General features: G+C 48.2%; 2 protein-coding genes across 3 annotated transcripts in view; both read right to left on the reverse strand.

Moving 5' to 3' along the window:
• Positions 1-1,344: 1,344 nt before the first annotated feature.
• Positions 1,345-16,088, reverse strand: LOC139424293 (carbohydrate sulfotransferase 12-like). Of its 2 annotated transcripts, XM_071175990.1 has the most exons (6): positions 15,939-16,085; positions 4,853-5,520; positions 3,800-3,940; positions 2,403-2,729; positions 1,899-2,174; positions 1,345-1,852 (listed from the first exon to the last, which is right to left on the reverse strand). In XM_071175990.1, the coding sequence occupies exons 2-5, from the start codon at positions 5,429-5,431 to the stop codon at positions 1,902-1,904; spliced, it is 1,320 nt and encodes a 439-aa protein (XP_071032091.1). In that variant the 5' UTR covers positions 5,432-5,520; positions 15,939-16,085; the 3' UTR covers positions 1,345-1,852; positions 1,899-1,901. The 2 variants fall into 2 exon arrangements, with proteins under 2 accessions (XP_071032091.1, XP_071032090.1); XM_071175989.1 differs by having other exon boundaries at positions 1,345-2,174; positions 15,939-16,088.
• A 3,389-nt stretch (positions 16,089-19,477) lies between these two features.
• Positions 19,478-26,669, reverse strand: part of LOC139424288 (eukaryotic translation initiation factor 3 subunit B-like) — a 45,608-nt gene continuing 38,416 nt past the window's right edge. Inside the window, exons 12-18 of the mRNA XM_071175983.1 lie at positions 26,505-26,630; positions 25,860-25,938; positions 25,321-25,459; positions 22,400-22,525; positions 21,612-21,798; positions 21,339-21,448; positions 19,478-20,092 (exon numbers count right to left, since the gene is read on the reverse strand). Of these exons, the coding sequence (XP_071032084.1) occupies positions 21,351-21,448; positions 21,612-21,798; positions 22,400-22,525; positions 25,321-25,459; positions 25,860-25,938; positions 26,505-26,630 (755 nt within the window). The 3' untranslated portion in view covers positions 19,478-20,092; positions 21,339-21,350. The remainder of the gene's footprint in view (positions 20,093-21,338; positions 21,449-21,611; positions 21,799-22,399; positions 22,526-25,320; positions 25,460-25,859; positions 25,939-26,504; positions 26,631-26,669) is intronic.

Genomic DNA, 26,669 nt, shown 5'->3' on the forward strand with positions numbered 1-26,669 from the left:
ATAAATCCATTCATTTTAAAGAGGCAGACATGGTGTTTCCTAATAAATCCATTCATTTTAAAGAGGCAGACATGGTGTTTCCTAATAAATCCATTCATTTTAGAGGCAGACATGGTGTTTCCTAATAAATCCATTCATTTTAAAGAGGCAGACATGGTGTTTCCTTATAAATCCATTCATTTTAAAGAGGCAGACATGGTGTTTCCTAATAAATCCATTCATTTTAAAGAGGTAGACATGGTGTTTCCTAATAAATCCATTCATTTTAAAGAGACAGACATGGTGTTTCCTAATAAATCCATTCATTTTAAAGAGGCAGACATGGTGTTTCCTAATAAATCCATTCATTTTAAAGAGGCAGACATGGTGTTTCCTAATAAATCCATTCATTTTAAAGAGACAGACATGGTGTTTCCTAATAAATCCATTCATTTTAAAGAGGCAGACATGGTGTTTCCTAATAAATCCATTCATTTTAAAGAGGCAGACATGGTGTTTCCTAATAAATCCATTCATTTTAAAGAGTGATGGTGAGGCAGACATGGTGTTTCCTAATAAATCCATTCATTTTAAAGAGGCAGACATGGTGTTTCCTAATAAATCCATTCATTTTAAAGAGGCAGACATGGTGTTTCCTAATAAATCCATTCATTTTAAAGAGACAGACATGGTGTTTCCTAATAAATCCATTCATTTTAAAGAGACAGACATGGTGTTTCCTGATAAATCCATTCATTTTAAAGAGGCAGACATGGTGTTTCCTAATAAATCCATTCATTTTAAAGAGGCAGACATGGTGTTTCCTAATAAATTCATTCATTTTACAGAGTGATGCAGACATGGTGTTTCCTAATAAATTCATTCATTTTAAAGAGGCAGACATGACTGATACATTATTAAACATTTGGTCCAGTGTATCTGAAACATGTCTCGGCTCCCGAGCGGCACAGCGGTCTGAGGCACTGCATCTCAGTGCAAGAGGCGTCACTACAGTCCCTGGCTCGAATCCAGGCTGTATCACATCCGGCTGTGATTGGAAGTCCCATAGGGCGGCGCACAATTGGCCCATCGTCGTCCGGGTTTGGCCCGGGGCCGCCCGGGTTTGGCCCGGGGCCGCCCGGGTTTGGCCCAGCGTCGTCCAGGTTTGGCCCGGGGCCGCCCGGGTTTGGCCCGGGGTAGGCCGTCACTGTAAATAAGAATTTGTTCTGAACTGACTTGCCTCGTTAAATAAAAAATATGACCTTCAGTAAGAAATAATAATGATAATAATGATAATAATGATAATAATGATGTTACAACTGAATTCTGTGTGAAAGTGGGACAAAACACACAAATGACTAAGCAATTTATTTCCCCAAAAATGTTTTATTTAAAAACGTTTTTTTTTTTACAGCACTATTCCCTTTAGAAAAAAAAACACTTAAATGGTTCTTCTCTCCTGATCGTGGAGAGCTAGAGGGTTGCGTTAGCTCCCCAAGTTAATGCCTAGGCTTTAGCTCAGTGGGCTAACAGCACAGCCTTGCGGCGGACTTGCATGTATACAGGGTTCAAATCCACGGCTCTCAGCCACATGTGTAAGGCATCAAGTGATGGAGCAGGCTCTGTGGTTTAGAATACCCAAACAGCCTATCAGTGATGGAGCAGGCTCTCTGGTTTAGGATACCCAAACAGCCTATCAGTGATGGAGCAGACTCTGGTTTAGAATACCCAAACAGCCTATCAGTGATGGAGCAGGCTCTCTGGTTTAGAATACCCAAACAGCCTATCAGTGATGGAGCAGGCTCTCTGGTTTAGAATACCCAAACAGCCTATCAGTGATGGAGCAGACTCTGGTTTAGAATACCCAAACAGCCTATCAGTGATGGAGCAGGCTCTCTGGTTTAGGATACCCAAACAGCCTATCAGTGATGGAGCAGACTCTCTGGTTTAGGATACCCAAACAGCTCAAAGTCTGGCTCATACAAACTGTACAGCTTCCTCCTCAACTCGGCCGGAACCTCAGCGAACCAATCCCGTTCCCAGCTGGTCGCCGTGCGGTTCCGGTTGCTAGGCGGGAACTTTATCTGGTCTTCCAGGCCCAGGATCCGGAGCAGCTGATCCGAGTCGTCCTCCAGGTTTTCCAGCGTGCCGATGAAATCATAGTGGATCTGACAGGGGTGACAGAGCCGGTACACCTGGAGAGGAGGAGAAGAATAAGTTAATTAAGTACAGTTGGGTTGAGAGCACACACATACACGCACACGCAGACTCATACACACACGCACAGACGCACACACACACACACCCACATACACGCACACGCAGACACACACGCGCAGACACACCCACATACACGCACACGCAGACTCACACACACACACACACACACACACACACACACACACACACACACACCCACCCACCTGGCGCCAGTGTTCGTTGAATGGCTGCTCCTGCTCCGTCTGGGGGTCGAGGAGATACCGGACGAACTCAGAGAACGACGGCTGGATCCCCGCCTCGAACGCCTCCGCCGCTGACTCCGGAACCCTGGAGGTCCCGTTTTCGTTTCCATAACGACGTAGCATGACCGAGCCAAACTGGCGGTAGAAGTCTTCGTTGGGCTGTTGGAACTTGTTCCGGAAGGCGGAGATGAGTCGGACGAAGGGATCGCGGACAAACAGGAACTTGGTGTAACTCTGGAGTTTCACCCTCATCAGGTGACGGGAGAGACGGCCATACCTACGCCAGAACTATAGGAGGAGGAGGAGGAGGAGGAGGAGGAGGAGGGAGGGGATGAGGATGGATAGAGTGAAGAGAAGGGGATAAAGAAGTTGGATGACGCGTCACTATTGTTCACACACACAGTATACACACAGTATACAGACAGTATACACACAGTATACAGACAGTATACACACAGTATACAGACAGTATACACACAGTACACACACAGTATACACACAGTATACACACAGTATACAGACAGTATACAGACAGTATACAGACAGTATACAGACAGTATACACACAGTATACAGACAGTATACAGACAGTACACACACAGTATACACACAGTATACACACAGTATACAGACAGTATACACACAGTATACACACAGTATACACACAGTATACAGACAGTATACACACAGTATACACACAGTATACACACAGTATACACACAGTATACAGACAGTATACACACAGTATACAGACAGTATACACACAGTATACACACAGTATACAGACAGTATACACACAGTATACACACAGTATACAGACAGTATACACACAGTATACACACAGTATACAGACAGTATACAGACAGTATACACACAGTATACAGACAGTATACACACAGTATACACACAGTATACAGACAGTATACACACAGTATACACACAGTATACACACAGTATACAGACAGTATACAGACAGTATACACACAGTATACAGACAGTATACACACAGTATACAGACAGTATACACACAGTATACAGACAGTATACACACAGTATACACACAGTATACAGACAGTATACAGACAGTATACACACAGTATACAGACAGTATACAGACAGTATACACACAGTATACACACAGTATACACACAGTATACAGACAGTATACACACAGTATACACACAGTATACAGACAGTATACACACAGTATACACACAGCATACAGACAGTATACACACAGCATACAGACAGTATACACAGAGCATACAGACAGTATACACACAGTATACAGACAGTATACACACAGTATTCAGACAGTATACACACAGTATACAGACAGTATACACACAGTATCCAGACCTTGGAGAAGGTGAGGTGCAGGGAGGAGTTGTGTATGAGGTCAGGGGGCAGGGCCTGGGGGTCGCGGTAAGGTTGTCCATCCGGAGCCAGCAGACCCTCAGAGAGAACCACCATTACACGCTTCCAGTTGGTACATGCTACCTAGAGAGAGGAGGAGGAGAGGAGGTGGAGGAGAGGAGGTGGAGGAGAGAAGGAGAGGAGGGGGGAGGAAAGGAGGTGAGGAGGGAGGAGAGAAGGAGAGGAGGAGGATGATGGGAAGCGACGGGGTAGGAGGAGGATGGGAGGCGAAGGGGTAGGAGGAGGAGGATGGGAGGCGAAGGGGTAGGAGGACGAGGATGGGTGGGAGGCGACGGGGTAGGAGGAGGAAGAGGATGGGAGGTGAAGGGGTAGGAGGACGAGGATGGGAGGCGAAGGGTTAGGAGGAGGACGAGGATGGGAGGTGAAGGGGTAGGAGGAGGAGGATAGGAGGCGAAGGATTGGGAGGAAGAGGATGGGAGGTGAAGGGTTGGGAGGACAAGGATGGGAGGCGAAGGGGTAGGAGGAGGAGGATAGGAGGCGAAGGGGTAGGAGGAGGAGGACGAGGATGGGAGGCGAAGGGGTAGGAGGAGGATGGGAGGCGAAGGGTTGGGAGGAAGAGGATGGGAGGCGAGGGGGTAGGAGGAGGAAGAGGATGGGAGGCAAAGGGGTAGGAGGAGGAAGAGGATAGGAGGCGAAGGGGTAGGAGAAGGAAGAGGAGGAAGGGGATGGGAGGTGAACGGGTAGGAGGAGGAAGAGGATGGGAGGCGAAGGGGTAGGAGGAGGAAGAGGATGGGAGGTGAACGGGTAGGAGGAGGAAGAGGATGGGAGGCGAAGGGTTGGAGGATCAAATCTTTTTTTATATCAACAGTTGTCACATAGTGCTTTACAGACAGACAGCCTATCACTCCAAACAGCAAGCAATGCAGATGCAGAAGCACAGTGTCTAGGAAAAACTCCCTAGAAGGCAGGAACCTAGGAAGAAACCCAGAGGGGAACCCGGCTCTGAGGGGCGGACAGTCCTCTTCCCCTCCCTACCTTGGGAACATAGCAGTAGATGATCTCATGTCTGTCGTCTACGATCAGGTGGTTTAACTCCCGGTTGGGAATCTGGTCAAACGTCCGGAATTTTCCTGGGAATTCTAATGTTCCGTTCCCAGAACACATATGACTGATCCGCCTCCTCCTCTCCTCCTGTCTCCTCCCCTCCTCCTCTCTTTTCTCTTCCTCCGCCTGCCTCACTCTCTCCTCTTCTCGCTTCCCTTCCCTTCCTCTCCACCTCCCCTCCAGCTCTGAGGAGTCTGTTACTTGGGGGAGGGGGTGTTCCACCCCTGGGGGTTTGGGGGTCGCCCTCCTCCCCTCTCCAGGCCGGTCAGGCTCTGTGGTTCTGGGGGGTTTGTGGGTCGCTTGCTCCTCTGTGTCCCTGGGTGGGGGTTTGGTGGGTGTGGGGGAGCTGGGTGAGGTGGGGTGGGGGTGAGGGTCATGGGGGTAAAGGTCATGAGGGTCGTGGGGGTAGAGATTGAGCGCTCCCACGTCGTCCCAATAGAGGATGATGAGCAGGACCATTAACACAGACCCCAGCAGGAACGCCAGACGGAAGCATCGGGACGTTCCCATGGTTACCACAGCAGAGGGGGCGGAGTTATCTCAGCTCCATGGCCCGACGGTCACTAAGGGAAACACTTCCTGGTTGCCGACGACAACACCTGAGAGACAACAGGTGAAAAGAATCCAGGAGTCACAACAACACACATAAACTGTGTCTAAACACCTGGTAGAGTTAGTGGTTAGTGATCTGATCGAACACGTGGTAGAGTTGGTGGTTAGTGATCTGATCGAACACGTGGTAGAGTTAGTGATCTGATCAAACACGTGGTAGAGTTAGTGGTTAGTGACCTGATCAGGAAAAACTCCTAGCCCATGTATAAATATATACCTGTACATATTAATTCGTAATCCAATTCAAAACTTGCCTTGAGGCTGTATACAGGTATGTGATGCCGCCATCAGACGAGCTGCCAAAGCAACCATAAAACAAGGAATCCAAAACTTATTTGCCAGAGGCTCCACGTTTTCAAACACAGGTCATTTCATAGGCTACAGAGTCCCTCCATGGTCAAAGCAAAACTGCTGGGATTTAAATGATACAATATAGCAGCCGAGTAGATTTCTTAGTTCAAAAACCGTATGGTACCACCATAACTGAGGCCAACCTGAGGCCAACCTGAGGTCTACCTGAGGTCTACCTGAGGCCTACCTGAGGCCTACCTGAGGCCTACCTGAGGCCTACCTGAAGCCTACCTGAGGTCTACCTGAGGTCTACCTGAGGCCTACCTGAAGCCTACCTGAGGTCTACCTGAGGCCTACCTGTCTACCTGAGGCCTACCTGAGGTCTACCTGAGGCCTACCTGAAGTCTACCTGAGGCCTACCTGAAGTCTACCTGAGGCCTACCTGAAGTCTCAAACCTACAGGAGGGTAGCTCTCCAGGAACAGGGTTGGGCAGCCCTGCTCAAACCTACAGGAGGGTAGCTCTCCAGGAACAGGGTTGGGCAGCCCTGCTCAAACCTACAGGAGTGTAGCTCTCCAGGACACACAGGAAGAGAGAAGGCCAGAGAGTCAGCCCTACTATGGTTGATTAATGTGGATATCAGAAATGGTCCGTGGGAACAGCAGTGGATAGGACCAGGGTGTTAAACTCACAGGCTGCTGTGAAGAAACCTGAACTCAACCAACCCTCTCTGACCTCTCTCTCTCTGACTCTCTCTCTCTCTCTCCGTCTCTCTCTTTCTCTTTCTCAATTCATTTCAATTCAAGGGGATTTTATGGCATGGGAAACATGTGTTAACATTCTCTCTCGCTCTCTCTGTGTCTCTCTCTGTGTGTCTCCTCAGGGGAGAGATCTATTTTAAACACTCACAGGGCCTAATTTTATTTTTATTTTAACAGGGAAGACATACTGAGCCCTAGGTCTCTTTTTCAAATGTGCCCTGTATACATACGGGTCAAAATAACCATACAACGGACAATGACAATGAAATAAAGGACATGGTCTATCAGACAGTGTCCCTCATTTCATGGCAGACAGCAATGTATGGCAGACAGCTCTCTGTTCTCCCCCAACAGGACGAGTAGCCTATTCTCATCAGGCAGGTCTTTGAAACCTTGAATATGGGTTTCAAAATTGGGGATTTTTTCATATTTTTTTTATATATATACTTTGAAAGGAAATGCAGCTCTGTCTCGGGTTCTGCTGTTCAGCTGTTCTCTCTCTCTCTATGTGCTATTTCAAACCCACAGGACATAAATACAGTGCTTTAATAGCTACCACCAGTCAGCCTGCCAAAAATACCAGGCAGCAAGGAGAAGCTTTGTCAAGTTAGGTCATTTAAAAACAGACTTATAATATGAAATCATGTTTTAATATATTTTAATACGGCTATGAAATAAATAATTTAGATAGACAAATTGTATAATACCATAAGAATAAATAACATCGTATATAAAATATTTAGTAAAAATTCAGCTCATAGCTCAATCTGAAATATTATTCCACGCTGTAGGCAGACAGACAGACATAGATGACAGACAGACAGACGGACATACCGACAGACAGTGAGAGACAGACATAGCCGACAGACAGGTTAGTCCGCCTGAACATGTTGGGTTCTAGTCTGTCTGAACATGTTGGGTTCTAGTCCACCTGAACATGTTGAGTTCTAGTCCACCTGAACATGTTGGGTTCTAGTCTGTCTGAACATGTTGGGTTCTAGTCCACCTGAACATGTTGGGTTCTAGTCCACCTGAACATGTTGGGTTCTAGTCTGCCTGAACATGTTGGGTTCTAGTCTGCCTGAACATGTTGGGTTCTAGTCTGCCTGAACATGTTGGGTTCTAGTCCACCTGAACATGTTGGGTTCTAGTCTGTCTGGACATGTTGGGCTCTAGTCCACCTGAACATGTTGAGTTCTAGTCTGCCTGAACATGTTGGGCTCTAGTCCACCTGAACATGTTGGGTTCTAGTCTGTCTGAACATGTTGGGTTCTAGTCTGCCTGAACATGTTGGGTTCTAGTCTGCCTGAACATGTTGGGTTCTAGTCCACCTGAACATGTTGGGTTCTAGTCCACCTGAACATGTTGGGTTCTAGTCCACCTGAACATGTTGGGTTCTAGTCTGCCTGAACATGTTGGGTTCTAGTCCACCTGAACATGTTGGGTTCTAGTCTGCCTGAACATGTTGGGTTCTAGTCCACCTGAACATGTTGGGTTCTAGTCTGTCTGAACATGTTGGGTTCTAGTCTGCCTGAACATGTTGGGTTCTAGTCTGCCTGAACATGTTGGGTTCTAGTCTGCCTGAACATGTTGGGTTCTAGTCCACCTGAACATGTTGGGTTCTAGTCCACCTGAACATGTTGGGTTCTAGTCCACCTGAACATGTTGGGTTCTAGTCTGCCTGAACATGTTGGGTTCTAGTCCACCTGAACATGTTGGGTTCTAGTCCACCTGAACATGTTGGGTTCTAGTCCACCTGAACATGTTGGGTTATGTGCTATAGGGTGAATAATGTCTGACTGTTTTACCTCCATCACCACCAACTACTGAAATACTCCTTCGCCTCTCCCACCCACCCAACCACACACACTCTACAAACAACATTAATTTATACAGTAGACAGAGTATACAGCTCCTGTTGAACACAATGTAACCATTCACTGACCCACCCCTCTCTCGCTCTCAAGGCTATGCTCACTGAGTCTGTACATAGTCAGAGCTTTCCATACGTTTGGGTAAGTCACAGTGGTCAGGTATTCTGCCACTGTGTACTCTCTGTTTAGGGCCAAATAGCATTCCAGTTTGCTCTGATTTTTCTTTCCAATTTGTCAAATAATTATCTTTTGATTTTCTCATGATTCGGTTGGGTCTAATTGTGCTGCTGTCCTGGGGCTCTGTGAGGTCTGTTTGTGTTTGTGAACAGAGCTCCAGGACCAGCTTGCTTAAGGGACTCTTCTCCAGGTTCATCTCTCTGTAGGTGATAGCTTTGTTATTGAAGGTTTGGGAATCGCTTCCTTTTATAGGTGGTTGTAGAATTGAATTACTCTTTTCTGGATTTTGATCATTAGCGGGTATCGGTCTATTTCTGCTCTGTATTATTTGATGTTTTATGCTGTTACACAGAGGATTTTATAAAGTCGTACGTTTTTCCCCTCAAACACCACTTTCCATCCTTTTTGTATAGCAGACCCTCATGCCAAATTGAGTCAAACGTTTTTTTGAAAACAACAAAACATGAGACTTTGTTTTTGTTTGTTTGACAATTAGGGTGTGCAGGGTGAATACGTGGTCTGTCGTACGGTAATTTGGTAAAAAGGGAAATTTGACATTTGCTCAGTACATTGTTTTGACTGAGGAAATGTGCAAGTCTGCTGTTAATGCAGAGGGTTTTCCCAGAGTCTGCTGTTAATGCAGAGGGTTTTCCCAGAGTCTGCTGTTAATGCAGAGGGTTTTCCCAGAGTCTGCTGTTAATGCAGAGGGTTTTCCCAGAGTCTGCTGTTAATGCAGAGGGTTTTCCCAGAGTCTGCTGTTAATGCAGAGGGTTTTCCCAGGTCTGCTGTTAATGCAGAGGGTTTTCCCAGGTCTGCTGTTAATGCAGAGGGTTTTCCCAGAGTCTGCTGTTAATACAGAGGGTTTTCCCAGAGTCTGCTGTTAATACAGAGGGTTTTCCCAGAGTCTGCTGTTAATACAGAGGGTTTTCCCAGAGTCTGCTGTTAATACAGAGGGTTTTCCCAGGGTCTGCTGTTAATGCAGAGGGTTTTCCCAGGTCTGCTGTTAATGCAGAGGGTTTTCCCAGAGTCTGCTGTTAATACAGAGGGTTTTCCCAGAGTCTGCTGTTAATACAGAGGGTTTTCCCAGAGTCTGCTGTTAATACAGAGGGTTTTCCCAGGGTCTGCTGTTAATGCAGAGGGTTTTCCCAGGTCTGCTGTTAATGCAGAGGGTTTTCCCAGAGTCTGCTGTTAATGCAGAGGGTTTTCCCAGAGTCTGCTGTTAATGCAGAGGGTTTTCCCAGAGTCTGCTGTTAATGCAGAGGGTTTTCCCAGAGTCTGCTGTTAATGCAGAGGGTTTTCCCAGAGTCTGCTGTTAATGCAGAGGGTTTTCCCAGGGTCTGCTGTTAATGCAGAGGGTTTTCCCAGAGTCTGCTGTTAATGCAGAGGGTTTTCCCAGGTCTGCTGTTAATGCAGAGGGTTTTCCCAGAGTCTGCTGTTAATGCAGAGGGTTTTCCCAGAGTCTGCTGTTAATGCAGAGGGTTTTCCCAGAGTCTGCTGTTAATGCAGAGGGTTTTCCCAGAGTCTGCTGTTAATGCAGAGGGTTTTCCCAGAGTCTGCTGTTAATGCAGAGGGTTTTCCCAGAGTCTGCTGTTAATGCAGAGGGTTTTCCCAGAGTCTGCTGTTAATGCAGAGGGTTTTCCCAGAGTCTGCTGTTAATGCAGAGGGTTTTCCCAGAGTCTGCTGTTAATGCAGAGGGTTTTCCCAGAGTCTGCTGTTAATGCAGAGGGTTTTCCCAGAGTCTGCTGTTAATGCAGAGGGTTTTCCCAGGTCTGCTGTTAATGCAGAGGGTTTTCCCAGAGTCTGCTGTTAATGCAGAGGGTTTTCCCAGAGTCTGCTGTTAATGCAGAGGGTTTTCCCAGAGTCTGCTGTTAATGCAGAGGGTTTTCCCAGAGTCTGCTGTTAATGCAGAGGGTTTTCCCAAGTCTGCTGTTAATGCAGAGGGTTTTCCCAGAGTCTGCTGTTAATGCAGAGGGTTTTCCCAGGGTTGCTGTATCCACTTTTGTGGGTTGTGGTGATCAGTACTTGGTTCCAAATATTTGAGAAGAACCAGGAACCAGGAAGTGTTTCCCCTAGAGCATCCCCCCCCCCCCCCCCCCAGCAGCAGAACACTCAGACTGGGTTCTCACTGCTCCTAGTAGAACATCTCCCCCCAGCAGCAGAACACTCAGACTGGGTTCTCACTGCTCCTAGTAGAACATCCCCCCCCCCCCCCCAGCAGAACACCCAGACTGGGTTCTCACTGCTCCTAGTAGAACATCTCCCCCCCAGCAGCAGAACACTCAGACTGGGTTCTTACTGCTCCTAGTAGAACATCTCCCCCCAGCAGCAGAACACTCAGACTGGGTTCTTACTGCTCCTAATAGAGCATCTCCCCCCCAGCAGCAGAACACTCAGACTGGGTTCTCACTGCTCCTAATAGAGCATCTCCCCCCCAGCAGCAGAACACTCAGACTGGGTTCTCACTGCTCCTACTAGAGCATCTCCCCCCCCCCCCCCCCCCAGCAGAACACTCAGACTGGGTTCTTACTGCTCCTAGTAGAGCATCTCCCCCCAGCAGAACACTCAGACTGGGTTCTCACTGCTCCTAGTAGAACATCCCCCCCCCCCCCCAGCAGAACACCCAGACTGGGTTCTTACTGCTCCTAGTAGAACATCTCCCCCCCCAGCAGCAGAACACTCAGACTGGGTTCTTACTGCTCCTAGTAGAACATCTCCCCCCAGCAGCAGAACACTCAGACTGGGTTCTTACTGCTCCTAATAGAGCATCTCCCCCCCAGCAGCAGAACACTCAGACTGGGTTCTCACTGCTCCTAATAGAGCATCTCCCCCCCAGCAGCAGAACACTCAGACTGGGTTCTCACTGCTCCTACTAGAGCACCCCCCCCCCCAGCAGAACACTCAGACTGGGTTCTTACTGCTCCTAGTAGAGCATCTCCCCCCAGCAGAACACTCAGACTGGGTTCTCACTGCTCCTAGTAGAACATCCCCCCCCCCCCCCCCAGCAGCAGAACACTCAGACTGGGTTCTCACTGCTCCTAGTAGAACATCTCCCCCAGCAGCAAAACACTCAGACTGGGTTCTCACTGCTCCTAGTAGAACATCTCCCCCCAGCAGCAAAACACTCAGACTGGGTTCTCACTGCTCCTAGTAGAACATCTCCCCCCAGCAGCAAAACACTCAGACTGGGTTCTCACTGCTCCTAGTAGAACATCTCCCCCCAGCAGCAAAACACTCAGACTGGGTTCTCACTGCTCCTAGTAGAACTCAGCTATGCGAAAGTGAAAGTCTGTGCTTGCATACTCCTTCAAAAGAACTTTGCTTAAAATAAACGAGAACAAAAAAAAGTAGCAATATGACTGTTTGTCCCTCTTGAGACAACATAGCCAGTAACACTTTCTTAAAATAGTCTGAATTAATCTAAGATAAATCAAGAAATCTGAAAATAATTGTGATGTTTTTTTTACAAGGTCTTAGTCGTGCATTTTTACATCTACAATTGGGGCAGTAATTCTAAAGTGAATTTGCATGAAAACTAGTAGTCTCTTGTTGAATAACAACAAACACTTAATTGAAGAATCACGTCCATAGTTCCCAATCCTACTAGGAGTAGAACTCTTGACCAATGACGGACGAAGGGGCATAGACATCGGCTACCGAACCTCAACTTGCCTCAATAAAACATTCTGTGTGCGTGAACAGCCCCCAAAAACCTGCCCGAAGATCAAAACGTCACAAAACTTTGTCCTAATACAGGTCCTTATACAGGTCCTAATACAGGTCCCAATACAGGTCCCACCACAGGTCCCACCACAGGTCCCAATACAGGTCCTAATACAGGTCCTAATACAGGTCCCAATACAAGTCCTAATACAGGTCCTAATACAGGTCCCAATACAAGTCCAAATACAGGTCCCACCACAGGTCCCAATATAGGTCCTAATACAGGTCCCACCACAGGTCCTAATACAGGTCCAAATACAGGTCTCACCACAGGTCCCAATACAGGTCCCAATACAGGTCCTAATACAGGTCCCAATACAGGTCCCAATACAGGTCCTAATACAGGTCCACAGTAGACCCAGTCTCTACAGTGGACCCAGTCTCCACAGTGGACCCAGTCTCCACAGTAGACCCAGTCTCCACAGTGGACCCAGTCTCCACAGTGGACCCAGTCTCCACAGTAGACCCAGTCTCCACAGTAGACCCAGTCTCCACAGTGGACCCAGTCTCTACAGTGGACCCAGTCTCCACAGAAGACCCAGTCTCCACAGTAGACCCAGTCTCCACAGTAGACCCAGTCTCCACAGTGGACCCAGTCTCCACAGTAGACCCAGTCTCTACAGTAGACCCAGTCTCCACAGTAGACCCAGTCTCTACAGTAGACCCAGTCTCCACAGTAGACCCAGTCTCTACAGTAGACCCAGTCTCCACAGTAGACCCAGTCTCCACAGTAGACCCAGTCTCTACAGTAGACCCAGTCTCTACAGTAGACCCAGTCTCCACAGTAGACCCAGTCTCTACAGTAGACCCAGTCTCCACAGTAGACCCAGTCTCCACAGTAGACCCAGTCTCCACAGTGGACCCAGTCTCCACAGTAGTCCCAGTCTCCACAGTAGACCCAGTCTCCACAGAAGACCCAGTCTCCACAGTAGACCCAGTCTCCACAGTAGACCCAGTCTCCACAGTGGACCCAGTCTCCACAGTAGACCCAGTCTCCACAGTAGACCCAGTCTCCCCAGTAGACCCAGCCTCTTTATTCCTCTATCTGTTCATAAATAACTTTTTCCAGTTGCACTTTTCCTGCCCTTCTTGTGGATAGGGGATCACTGCAGCATGTTTCGTATCCCTGGAAACTCTACCCTGCTCAACAGAGATGTTGAGCAGGGTAGAGCACAATTTCTTTAAAACCTGGCAGGGATAATGTTGAGACCTATAGCTTTATAGCAGTTTAGTTCAGACAGTCTCTTGACACCTTCAGCCTGAGACACTGCTGTAAAGGAAAAGGCTTCCGCTTGTACATCCATCTTGGAGTAATAACCTAGGACCCTCCCCTCCCCTCCAGTACATTCATCTTGGAGTAATAACCTAGGACCCTCCCCTCCAGTACATCCATCTTGGAGTTATAACCTAGGACCCTCCCCTCCCCTCCAGTACATTCATCTTGGAGTAATAACCTAGGACCCTCCCCTCCCCTCCAGTACATCCATCTTGGAGTAATAACCTAGGACCCTCCCCTCCAGTACATCCATCCTAGAGTAATAACCTAGGACCCTCCCGTCCAGTACATCCATCTTAGAGTAATAACCTAGGACCCTCCCCTCCAGTACATCCATCTTAGAGTAATAACCTAGGACCCTCCCGCCCAGTACATCTATCTTGGAGTAATAACCTAGGACCCTGCTCTCCAGTACATCCATCTTGGAGTAATAACCTAGGACCCTCCCCTCCTCTCCAGTACATCCATCTTGGAGTAATAACCTAGGACCCTCCCCTCCAGTACATCCATCTTGGAGTAACAACCTAGGACCCTCCCCTCCACTACATCCATCTTGGAGTAATAACCTAGGACCCTCCCCTCCCCTCCAGTACATCCATCTTGGAGTAATAACCTAGGACCCTCCCCTCCAGTACATTCATCTTGGAGTAATAACCTAGGACCCTCCCCTCCAGTACATCCATCTTGGAGTAATAACCTAGGACCCGACCCTCCAGTACATCCATCTTAGAGTAATAACCTAGGACCCGACCCTCCAGTACATCCATCTTAGAGTAATAACCTAGGACCCTCCCCTCCAGTATATCCATCTTAGAGTAATAACCTAGGACCGTCCAGTACATCATTCTTGGAGTAATAACCTAGGACCATCCCCTCCCCTCCAGTACATCCATCTTGGAGTAACAACCTAGCCCCCCCCCCCCCCCTCCTCCAGTACATCTATCTTGGAGTAATAACCTAGGACCCTCCTCTCCAGTACATCCATCTTGGAGTAATAACCTAGGACCCTCCCCTCCCCTCCAGTACATCCATCTTGGAGTAACAACCTAGGACCCCCCCCCCCCCTCCACTACATCCATCTTGGAGTAATAACCTAGGACCCTCCCCTCCAGTACATCCATCTTGGAGTAATAACCTAGGACCCTCCCCTCCAGTACATCCATCTTAGAGTAATAACCTAGGACCCTCCCCTCCAGTACATCCATCTTGGAGTAATAACCTAGGACCCTCCCCTCTACTACATCCATCTTGGAGTAATAACCTAGGACCCTCCCCTCCACAACATCCATCTTGGAGTAATAACCTAGGACCCTCCCCTCCAGTACATCCATCTTAGAGTAATAACCTAGGACCCTCCCGTCCAGTACATCTATCTTGGAGTAATAACCTAGGACCCTCCTCTCCAGTACATCCATCTTGGAGTAATAACCTAGGACCCTCCCCTCCAGTACATCCATCTTGGAGTAATAATCTAGGACCCTCCCCTCCCCTCCAGTACACCCATCTTGGAGTTATAACCTAGGACCTGACCCGACCCTCCAGTACATCCTTAGGGTGATGTGTCTAGTGAAAGCATCTTCCTCTTTGGTTCTGTTATAGTCTTGATTTAATGGCCTCTGGGATTTCCTGATTCATCCAATGTTCAGTTCTTTGTTTAATTCTAAAGGTTTTCCATGGAGCCACTATATCCACAGTGTTTAAGAAACAGTTGTTTAAACTGTCCCATGATTATCGATGTCTCAACCAAATATTACCCACATGTCCACTTTGAAATGATGTGGTGAGCCCAGTGCATCTCTCTCTCTCTCTCTCTAACACAATCACTCTCTCTTTAGGCTGTCTCTCTCTCTCTCTCTCAAACACAATCACTCTCTCTTTCCCTCTCTTTAGGCTACCCCTCTCTCTCCTCTCTCCTTCCTTCCACTGCGGTTTCCTGCAATCATCCAGGGCCTGTCCTGCCAAGATATAGCCAGTAACTCCCGCTTCCAACTGTACACGTATTCTCTTTTCTCTCTCCCCTTTCTCTTAACGTCTATGTTGAGATCACTGTGTATTCCCCATTTCCCCAATCCCCGCAGACAAATTTTATAAATCCCGATTAATGTCAAATAACGGCCACACAGCAGGCAATAACAGTAAAATGACATCGGTTAACTAACATACCAGCTGTTTTAGTCGATTTGTTACCGGAAAGAAGAAAGAGGAAGCCCCTCCGCTGAAAGTACAAACTGTTCTATTCACAATAACATCCGGCCGGTTTTAAATGTTTATTTTAAATTTTTCTTAACTAACGGTTTTTTCGTTTACCTCTTTGTTCGCTTCCATGGTCGCGCACCGGCCCCTCGACGTGGAACAGGGTGTGAAGTCTGGTCTGTAGATGAGGGAGAGAGAGCAGCACATAGTAGAGCACACAAAGCAACGGGACGGGACCCGAGGACCGAGCACTGCAAAGACAATCGCGAGACTTCTTGTGATCTCGTCTATCACCTCGGCAGTCTATAGATTGTAGACCCGGGAAGGTAGCTGCAGCTCAATATGGGTATTTTATGTGTTATATTTTATTTTACATTTATTTAAACTAGGCAAGTCCGTTTAGAACAAATTCTTATTTAAAATGACGGCCTACCCCGGCCAATTTGACGAAAGATGGATCCCATCTAGCCATACCCTCCTTATGGCGACCGGAGTTTGGGCGAATGGGTGTGCCGAAAGGAAAGTGGTGGGCGTGTGGAAAGGAGAGGGTGCGTCGAAAGCTTTCTGCTATAGGTTACATGGTTTTGATTGAGGGATGTTTTTTTTCTTCCGTTTCTTACCACACAGCTTCCATACATTGAGCTTCCATACATTGAGCTTCCATACGGCGAGAGTTTGGACTTCTGTTCTGAAGCCAGAAGATGAGTGTGCATCTTATTTCACTGTTAGTTTTACACAAAGTATTGTAAATGTGCAGTTATAAAAACGGATTGTTTGTGTTTTATTAGAGGTACTGGGTGATGGTTACTGTCAGACTGGTCTCATAGACTAGATGTAACATAGTAAACATACATCCAGGATGGATTGATATGGTAACATAGTAAACATACATCCAGGATGGATTGATATGGTAACATAGTAAACATACATCCAGGATGGATTGATATGGTAACATAGTAAACATACATCCAGGATGGATTGATATGGTAACATAGTAAACATACATCCAGGATGGATTGATATGGTAACATAGTAAACATACATCCAGGATGGATTGATATGGTAACATAGTAAACATACATCCAGGATGGATTGATATGGTAACATAGTAAACATACATCCAGGATGGATTGATATGGTAACATAGTAAACGTTTAAAAAACAAAGTAGGGGCCATAGAGTTGCCATTGAAATTGGCAACAATAAATGTGTTTGTTGTCCGTAGCTTACGCCTGCCTATACCTTAACCCCACCGCCATGGGTGGCGTAAGCTACGGACAACAAACACAATTGGATTTTATTGTTGCCAATTTCAATGCACAGAGATCCTGAGGTCCATTGTCGTGCCATTCATCCGACTCCATCACCTCATGTTTCAGTATGATAACGCACGACCCCACGCAGTCTGTTAACAACGTTGACATCAGCAAACTGCTCGAACACACGACGCCATACACGCTGTCTGCCATCTACAGTAGAAACCAGGATTAATAGGTGAAGAGCCCACTTCTCCAGAGTGACGGGGAGCATTTACCCACTGAAATCGGTTACAATGCCGAACTGCAGTCAGGTCAAGACCCCTGGTGTGACAGTTTGTGCAGAAATTCTTCAGTTGTGCAGAAACCCTCAGTTTCATCAGCTGTCCAGGTGGCTGGTCTCAAGACGACCCCACAGATGAAATAGCCGGATGTGGAGGTCCTGGGCTGGCGTGGTTACAAGTGGTCTGCCCGTTATGAGACTGGTTGGACGTACTGCCAAATTCTCTAAAACGATGTTTTGGAAATTGGTACTGTAGTAACCTGGAATATTTATGTTAAGTATTATGTTTACCAATAGATGGCAGTATTGACTCAATACGGGGTTTGCTTTTAAGAAGCATCCTAAAATACTACATATTTTGTCGATGAGGATAACTATGGAGGACAGCGTTGGATTTGTTTGCCACGCATTCGACGGAGAGTTTGGCGCGCGACGCGTGATACGAGAATCAAGTGAGCGGTGGAAGATTCTGGAGGATGGATTCCCGGGTAGTACAAATTATTGACTGTGTGCGGGGAGAGAGAATTGGAAAAGATGGCTTTGGCAACAATAGGTTCGCTACCACCAGTTTATCCTACAAATCAGGAATGGGAGGAGTACTGTGAAATAATGTAACGTTTCTTTGCTGCTAATGAAATAACTGATGCCGCTAAACAGAAATCCATACTCATACGCGTTGTCGGTGGACAAACATGCAACTCATTGAGAAACCTGTTGCGCCCTGATAAACCATTCATAGAAATGCGCTGGTTTCAAAGAAGGGGAAGCAGCCAATAAACTGTTATCGTTGCTAAGGCCAACACATAGCGTCTGACTGTAAATTCAAACATGAAAAGTGTGATGCATGTGGGATGATAGGACATTGCGAGGGCGTGCCGCAATAAGAAAACGCAACGGACTATACAGCAAAGAGAGAACGGACAGAGAACCAAATACCTCGTGACGCTCTAACCACCACTCAAATCAAGTAACAGTGAAAAGTGAGTGCGCAGACGCAGAACAAGCGTTCTCAACGTACAGGGAGCTAATATGAAACAGGTGACGCTTTCTAAATCTATTTTTACTTTGTCATTATGGGGTATTGTGTGAAGATTGATGAGGAACACAAACAATTTACCGTGAAGACAGGACACCAGTTTATGCACCATAGTTGCGCTGCCTGTTAATGAACCATAGTTGAAGGCACTGCCTGGTAATGATGCACCTTAGTTGAAGACACTGCCTGGTAATGAACGGTACGATGCACCATAGTTGAAGACACTGCCTGGTAATGATGCACCTTAGTTGAAGACACTGCCTGGTAATGAACGGTACGATGCACCATAGTTGAAGGCACTGCCTGGTAATGATGCACCTTAGTTGAAGACACTGCCTGGTAATGAACGGTACGATGCACCATAGTTGAAGGCACTGCCTGGTAATGATGCACCATAGTTGAAGGCACTGCCTGGTAATGATGCACCTTAGTTGAAGGCACTGCCTGGTAATGATGCACCTTAGTTGAAGACACTGCCTGGTAATGAACGGTACGATGCACCATAGTTGAAGGCACTGCCTGGTAATGATGCACCATAGTTGAAGGCACTGCCTGGTAATGATGCACCTTAGTTGAAGGCACTGCCTGGTAATGATGCACCTTAGTTGAAGACACTGCCTGGTAATGAACGGTACGATGCACCATAGTTGAAGGCACTGCCTGGTAATGATGCACCTTAGTTGAAGACACTGCCTGGTAATGAACGGTACGATGCACCATAGTTGAAGGCACTGCCTGGTAATGATGCACCTTAGTTGAAGACACTGCCTGGTAATGATGCACCTTAGTTGAAGACACTGCCTGGTAATGAACGGTACGATGCACCATAGTTGAAGACACTGCCTGGTAATGATGCACCTTAGTTGAAGGCACTGCCTGGTAATGATGCACCTTAGTTGAAGACACTGCCTGGTAATGAACGGTACGATGCACCATAGTTGAAGACACTGCCTGCACTACGTCACTCTGGTATGAGAACGTCTGGCTAAATAGAGAAAATATTAAACACTTTCAACACATGAATAAATATATAAAAACAACCTTATTAAGCAACATGTAAAAACCACAGACAAGAGTGGATGATTTGAATGACGTTTATCTTTATTGACGTCGAAGATCATGTGATAGTTGTGGTCTAGTATGATAACAACAACAACAACGTCAGGTAGTCTAAACGGAGGAGGATACTGCCACTTCAACATACTACTACTACAACACAGCCTTGAACGTTTGGTCATGAGGAGAACACTCTCTCTAGCCTCACACACACACTGCCACGTCATCCCTCCCGGTGATGGTGCAACGGTCTCCGTCTCTTTATGGTAAGGTGTGACCGTTGCCACGGTAATGACGGTTAAAGACTGGGTGTGTAGTCAAGATAAGAAGGATAGAAAGTGAGTGAGCGAGGATCGATTATGAGAAAAGAAAAAAAAACGACAGTATTGTTCTATTTCAAAAAGTGCCAGAAAAAGACCACGGTGATGAAATTTAAAGAGTTTAAAAGTTGGTTTCCTCCCTCCTCCCTCAGTTGTTAGCTTGCTGTAGTCGCTATACCACAAGGCACGCTTTGATGATGTCACAAAGAGAGAATGGTGGAACTCTGGCGACTCCCAAGATTCTCAGCGTAGTTTTCCCTCCTCCAGTCGACAAGGCAACGCCCCCCCCTCCCTCTAGTCCCCACGCAAAAATGGACCTGGAGAGAAAGGAGGGAGAGACCGTCAAAACCACAGCCAGTTAGTGTGTGTGTAGGTAGTGTGTGTGTGTGTGTGTGTAGTAGTAGTGTGTGTGTAGGTAGTGTGTGTGTGTGTGTGTGTAGTAGTAGTAGTGTGTGTGTAGGTAGTGTGTGTGTGTAGTAGTAGTGTGTGTGTAGGTAGTGTGTGTGTGTGTGTGTGTAGTAGTAGTGTGTGTGTAGGTAGTGTGTGTGTGTGTGGGTAGTAGTGTGTGTGTAGGTAGAGTGTGTGTGTAGGTAGTGTGTGTGTGGGTAGTAGTGTGTGTGTGTGTGTGTGTGTGTGTAGTAGTAGTAGTGTGTGTAGTGAGTGTGTGGGTAGTAGTGTGTGTGTAGGTAGTGTGTGTGTGTGTGTGTAGTAGTAGGTAGTGTGTAGGTAGTGTGTGTGTGTGTAGTAGTAGGTAGTGTGTGTGTGTGTGTGTAGTAGTAGTAGTAGGTAGTGTGTGTGTGTGTGTAGTAGTAGTAGGTAGTGTGTGTGTGTGTGTAGTAGTAGTGTGTGTGTAGTGAGTATGTGTAGGTAGTGTGTGTGTGTGTGTGTGTGTAGTAGTGTGTGTGGGTGTGTGTAGTAGTAGTGTGTGTGTAGGTAGAGTGTGTGTGTGTGTGTGTGTAGTAGTAGTAGTGTGTGTGTGTGTGTGTGTGTGTGTAGTAGTAGTGTGTGTGTAGGTAGTGTGTGTGTGTAGTAGTGTGTGTAGGTAGAGTGTGTGTGTGTGTGTAGTAGTAGTGTGTGGGTGTGTGTGTGTAGTAGTGTGTGTGTGTGTGTGTGTAGTAGTGTGTGTGTGTGTGTGTGTAGGTAGTGTGTGTGTGTGTAGTAGTAGTGTGTGTGGGTGGTACCTGCGTAGGGGACTACTCTCCGAGGGGAATGATGTGTGTAGTAGTGTGTGTGTGTAGGTAGAGTGTGTGTGTGTGTGTGTGTGTGTGTAGTAGTAGTGTGTGTGTAGGTAGTGTGTGTGTGTAGTAGTGTGTGTAGGTAGAGTGTGTGTGTGTGTGTAGTAGTAGTGTGTGGGTGTGTGTGTGTAGTAGTGTGTGTGTGTGTGTGTAGTAGTGTGTGTGTGTGTGTGTGTGTGTAGGTAGTGTGTGTGTGTGTAGTAGTAGTGTGTGTGGGTGGTACCTGCGTAGGGGACTACTCTCCGAGGGGAATGATGTGTGTAGTAGTGTGTGTGTGTAGGTAGTGTGTGTGTGTGTGTGTGTGTGTAGTAGTGCGTGTGGGTGTTACCTGCGTAGGGGACTACTCTCCGAGGGGAATGATTTCTTCGTTGATAAAAAACTCAATGGTCTCCTCCTCCCAGTCATCTGTGTTACTGTCCAGCTCGTCAGTGTCCACTCCTAGAGACAGAGAGAGGTCAGGGGTCACGTTTAGTAAGCCTGGTCCCAAGCCTGAACAGCCCATCTCCCTGTTTCTGTAGCGTGAGGCAGTTGGACGGAAGAGTCTGGGCCGCCATAGATGGAGACGTTAAGACGGTGAGGGGGGGGGGGTTTATCTACGTACCTCCTCGGAGCTGCAGGCGGGCGGTCTTCTGTTCGTGGTGCTGCTGCAGGGCAGCCTCTCGGTAGGTACGGTAGTCCTCCATCATGCTCCTCCTCTTGTCCACCAGCTCCCTGGAGGCCTTCGACTGGCTCAGACGATCCTTCTGCTCAAAGATCTTAGAGTACTTCTTCAGGTCCTTCTTGATCACCTGGGTAACGGGTCAAAACACAAGAAGAAAAACACGTTATACGTAGCAACAAGACTGTCAGGGTCCCGGCTAAGCCCATGTTATAGTAGCAACAAGACTGTCAAACCAAAGGGTCCCGGCTAAGCCCATGTTATACATAGGGTAGCAGGCCTTCGGTACCTACCTTGATGGAGTCCTGTGTGAGCAGGGTAGTAGGCCGAGGTCTCCAGAGTACCTACCTTGATGGAGTCCTGTGTGAGCAGGGTAGCAGGCCGAGGTACCTACCTTGATGGAGTCCTGTGTGAGCAGGGTAGCAGGTCGAGGTACCTACCTTGATAGAGTCCTGTGTGAGCAGGGTAGCAGGCCGAGGTCTCCAGTACCTACCTTGATGGAGTCCTGTGTGAGCAGGGTAGCAGGCCTCCGGTACCTACCTTGATGGAGTCCTGTGTTAGCAGGGTAGCAGGCCGAGGTCTCCAGTACCTACCTTGATGGTGTCCTGTGTGAGCAGGGTAGCAGGTCGAGGTACCTACCTTGATGGAGTCCTGTGTGAGCAGGGTAGCAGGCCGAGGTACCTACCTTGATGGAGTCTTGTGTGAGCAGAGTAGCAGGCCGAGGTACCTACCTTGATGGAGTCCTGTGTGAGCAGGGTAGAAGGCCGAGGTCTCCAGAGTAGCTGACAGAAACGATCCTTGTTGTTCTTCTGGAGGAGACGCCCCTGGAAGGTCCACAGCCAATAGGCATTGTCCACCTGACGGGAGAGACAACCCCCTTTTTAAAAACACACTTGGTATGGCTCAGATAAAAACACTTTTTTCTCCCCGATTGTTGAGAAGAACAAAGTACACGAGCAGAAAAGGAGAAGGGATTTTTCTGAAGTTGTGTCTGTGTGTTGTGATACAAACCAATCTAGAAGAAAAAGAAACGCACACCTGTTTAGACGAGGTGCTGGCTAGCGGAGTAGAACACCTGTTAAGACGAGGTGCTGGCTAGCGGAGTAGAACACCTGTTAAGACGAGGTGCTGGCTAGCGGAGTAGAACATCTGTTTAGACGAGGTGCAGGCTAGCGGAGTAGAACACCTGTTAAGACGAGGTGCTGGCTAGCGGAGTAGAACATCTGTTACGACGAGGTGCTGGCTAGCGGAGTAGAACACCTGTTAAGACGAGGTGCTGGCTAGCGGAGTAGAACACCTGTTAAGACGAGGTGCTGGCTAGCGGAGTAGAACACCTGTTTAGACGAGGTGCAGGCTAGCGGAGTAGAACATCTGTTAAGACGAGGTGCAGGCTAGCGGAGTAGAACACCTGTTTAGACGAGGTGCTGGCTAGCGGAGTAGAACACCTGTTAAGACGAGGTGCTGGCTAGCGGAGTAGAACACCTGTTAAGACGAGGTGCTGGCTAGCGGAGTAGAACACCTGTTAAGACGAGGTGCTGGCTAGCGGAGTAGAACACCTGTTTAGACGAGGTGCTGGCTAGCGGAGTAGAACACCTGTTAAGACGAGGTGCTGGCTAGCGGAGTAGAACACCTGTTAACACGAGGTGCTGGCTAGCGGAGTAGAACATCTGTTAAGACGAGGTGCTGGCTAGCGGAGTAGAACACCTGTTTAGACGAGGTGCAGGCTAGCGGAGTAGAACATCTGTTAAGACGAGGTGCTGGCTAGCGGAGTAGAACACCTGTTTAGACGAGGTGCAGGCTAGCGGAGTAGAACATCTGTTAAGACGAGGTGCTGGCTAGCGGAGTAGAACACCTGTTTAGACGAGGTGCTGGCTAGCGGAGTAGAACACCTGTTAAGACGAGGTGCTGGCTAGCGGAGTAGAACACCTGTTTAGACGAGGTGCAGGCTAGCGGAGTAGAACACCTGTTAAGACGAGGTGCTGGCTAGCGGAGTAGAACATCTGTTACGACGAGGTGCTGGCTAGCGGAGTAGAACACCTGTTAAGACGAGGTGCTGGCTAGCGGAGTAGAACACCTGTTTAGACGAGGTGCAAGCTAGCGGAGTAGAACATCTGTTAAGACGAGGTGCAGGCTAGCGGAGTAGAACACCTGTTTAGACGAGGTGCTGGCTAGCGGAGTAGAACACCTGTTTAGACGAGGTGCTGGCTAGCGGAGTAGAACACCTGTTAAGACGAGGTGCTGGCTAGCGGAGTAGAACACCTGTTAAGACGAGGTGCTGGCTAGCGGAGTAGAACACCTGTTAAGACGAGGTGCTGGCTAGCGGAGTAGAACACCTGTTAAGACGAGGTGCTGGCTAGCGGAGTAGAACACCTGTTAACACGAGGTGCTGGCTAGCGGAGTAGAACATCCGTTAAGACGAGGTGCTGGCTAGCGGAGTAGAACACCTGTTTAGACGAGGTGCAGGCTAGCGGAGTAGAACATCTGTTAAGACGAGGTGCTGGCTAGCGGAGTAGAACACCTGTTTAGACGAGGTGCAGGCTAGCGGAGTAGAACATCTGTTAAGACGAGGTGCTGGCTAGCGGAGTAGAACACCTGTTTAGACGAGGTGCTAGCTAGCGGAGTAGAACATCTGTTAAGACGAGGTGCTGGCTAGCGGAGTAGAACACCTGTTTAGACGAGGTGCTGGCTAGCGGAGTAGAACACCTGTTAAGACGAGGTGCTGGCTAGCGGAGTAGAACATCTGTTACGACGAGGTGCTGGCTAGCGGAGTAGAACACCTGTTTAGACGAGGTGCTGGCTAGCGGAGTAGAACACCTGTTAAGACGAGGTGCTGGCTAGCGGAGTAGAACACCTGTTAAGACGAGGTGCTGGCTAGCGGAGTAGAACACCTGTTAAGACGAGGTGCTGGCTAGCGGAGTAGAAAACTGGAAAATAAAAGAGAGCCGCACACTCTAGGAGCTCCAAGCTGTCTTCATCAGGGTATAATCACCCTCTAGGAGCTCCAAGCTGTCTTCATCAGGGTATAATCACCCTCTAGGAGCTCCAAGCTGTCTTCATCAGGGTATAATCACCCTCTAGGAGCTCCAAGCTGTCTTCATCAGGGTATAATCACACTCTAGGAGCTCCAAGCTGTCTTCATCAGGGTATAATCACCCTCTAGGAGCTCCAAGCTGTCTTCATCAGGGTATAATCACCCTCTAGGAGCTCCAAGCTGTCTTCATCAGGGTATAATCACCATCTAGGAGCTCCAAGCGGTCTTCATCAGGGTATAATCACAAACACTGCGGGATGCCTCGTCAATGTCGTGTCAAAAGACACAGGTGTCTGTAATCACGGCCAAGAGTGGCCTGATATCATTGGTTAATTATTGCGGTACAAACCAACCTTCATTTGGTTGATCTTCCATTTAAATAAACATGACAGTAGGAGTTTATTCCCTGTGTTTGAGTCAGGTGTGTGTGTGTGTGTCAGGTGTGTGTATCAGGTGAGTTTGTGTGTGTCAGGTGTACCTTGTGACTCCACCAGGACACAGAGGTCACCAGGTATCGTCCCGTAGGGTCCCACTCTACGTCAGAAGTGTGTGATGTGTGTGTGTGTGTCTGTGAGGTGTGTGTGTGTGTGTGAGGTGTGTGTGTGTGTGTGTGAGGTGTACCTTGTGACTCCACCAGGACACAGAGGTCACCAGGTATCGTCCCGTAGGGTCCCACTCTACGTCAGAGGCCATGTAGTGTTCAACCATGTTCATCATGGTGCAGTCAGAGGTGTCCACAAACGCCAGGGCCCCGTTCATACTGGAGGAGAGGAGAGTTAACACAGGGCCCCGTTCATACTGGAGGAGAGGAGAGTTAACACAGGGCCCCGTTCATACTGGAGGAGAGGAGAGTTAACACAGGGCCCTGTTCATACTGGAGGAGAGGAGAGAGTTAACACAGGGCCCCGTTCATACTGGAGGAGAGGAGAGAGTTAACACAGGGCCCTGTTCATACTGGAGGAGAGGAGAGTTAACACAGGGCCCCGTTCATACTGGAGGAGAGGAGAGAGTTAACACAGGGCCCCGTTCATACAGGAGGAGAGAGTTAACACAGGGCCCCGTTCATACTGGAGGAGAGGACAGGGTTAACACAGGAGGGGAGATCTCTCTCTCTCTCTCACACACACACACACACACACACACACACACAGGTCTTGTACCTCCTGAGTCCAGCCAGCACCATGAACTGTCCCTGAGGACTCCAGAAGATGCTGTTGGCCTGCTGCTTGTCAAACATCTCTGGAGAGAGAAGGGGGGAGAGGAGAGTAGAGAGAAGGGGGGAGAGGAGAGAGGAGAGAGAGGGGAGGAGAGAGAGGGGGGGAGGAGAGAGGAGAGAAGGGGGAGGAGAGAGAAGGGGGGGAAGAGAGGGGGAGGGGGGAAGAGAGGGGGAGGGGAGAGAGGAGAGGGGGAGGAGAGGAGAGACAAGGGGGGAGGAGAGGAGAGACAAGAGGGAGAGGAGAGAGAAGGGGGAGGAGAGGAGAGAAGGAGGAGAGAGGAGAGAAGGAGGAGAGAGGAGAGAAGGGGGGGAGAGGAGAGTAGGGGGGAGGAGAGGGGGAGGGGGGAGGAGAGAGTAGGGGGGAGGAGAGGGGGAGGAGAGAATGTTACAGTAACAGACTGTTGTTTGCCAAAGGACTGAATACGACATCTGACAACAGTAGAGACGGAATAACGATCCTTATAGACATTACAGAGTCATGAGATATTCTCAGGTAAAGGTTGGACTGAGAGAGAGGGGGGAAGGAGAGGAGACATCCTTATAGACATTATAGATTCATGAGATATTCTCAGGTAAAGGTTGTACTCACTGATGAGTTCTATCTTCCCGTTGTTCTTGACGTGGTAGAACGAGGCGTTGATTCTGGGAGATTCACCGTGCAGGACAGCAAACTTACTGCCGTTGGGCTCCCACGCAAACGCTATGATGCTCTCCGCTAGGGGAAGACAACACTGGTGTTATTATACCTGGTGGT

Source organism: Oncorhynchus clarkii, chromosome 13 (genome assembly GCF_045791955.1).
Source record: "Oncorhynchus clarkii lewisi isolate Uvic-CL-2024 chromosome 13, UVic_Ocla_1.0, whole genome shotgun sequence".
Taxonomy (NCBI): Eukaryota; Metazoa; Chordata; class Actinopteri; order Salmoniformes; family Salmonidae; genus Oncorhynchus; species Oncorhynchus clarkii.

Coding starts and splice junctions, on each gene's coding strand:
- LOC139424293 (XM_071175989.1), bottom strand. CDS start 5,431: ATGGGAACGTCCCGATGCTTCCGTCTGGCGTTCCTGCTGGGGTCTGTG. Junction 3,941..4,852: donor TCTACTGCTATGTTCCCAAG/GTAGGGAGGGGA, acceptor TCCTCTCTCTAG/GTAGCATGTACCAACTGGAA. Junction 2,175..2,402: donor TCAACGAACACTGGCGCCAG/GTGGGTGGGTGT, acceptor CCTCCTCTCCAG/GTGTACCGGCTCTGTCACCC.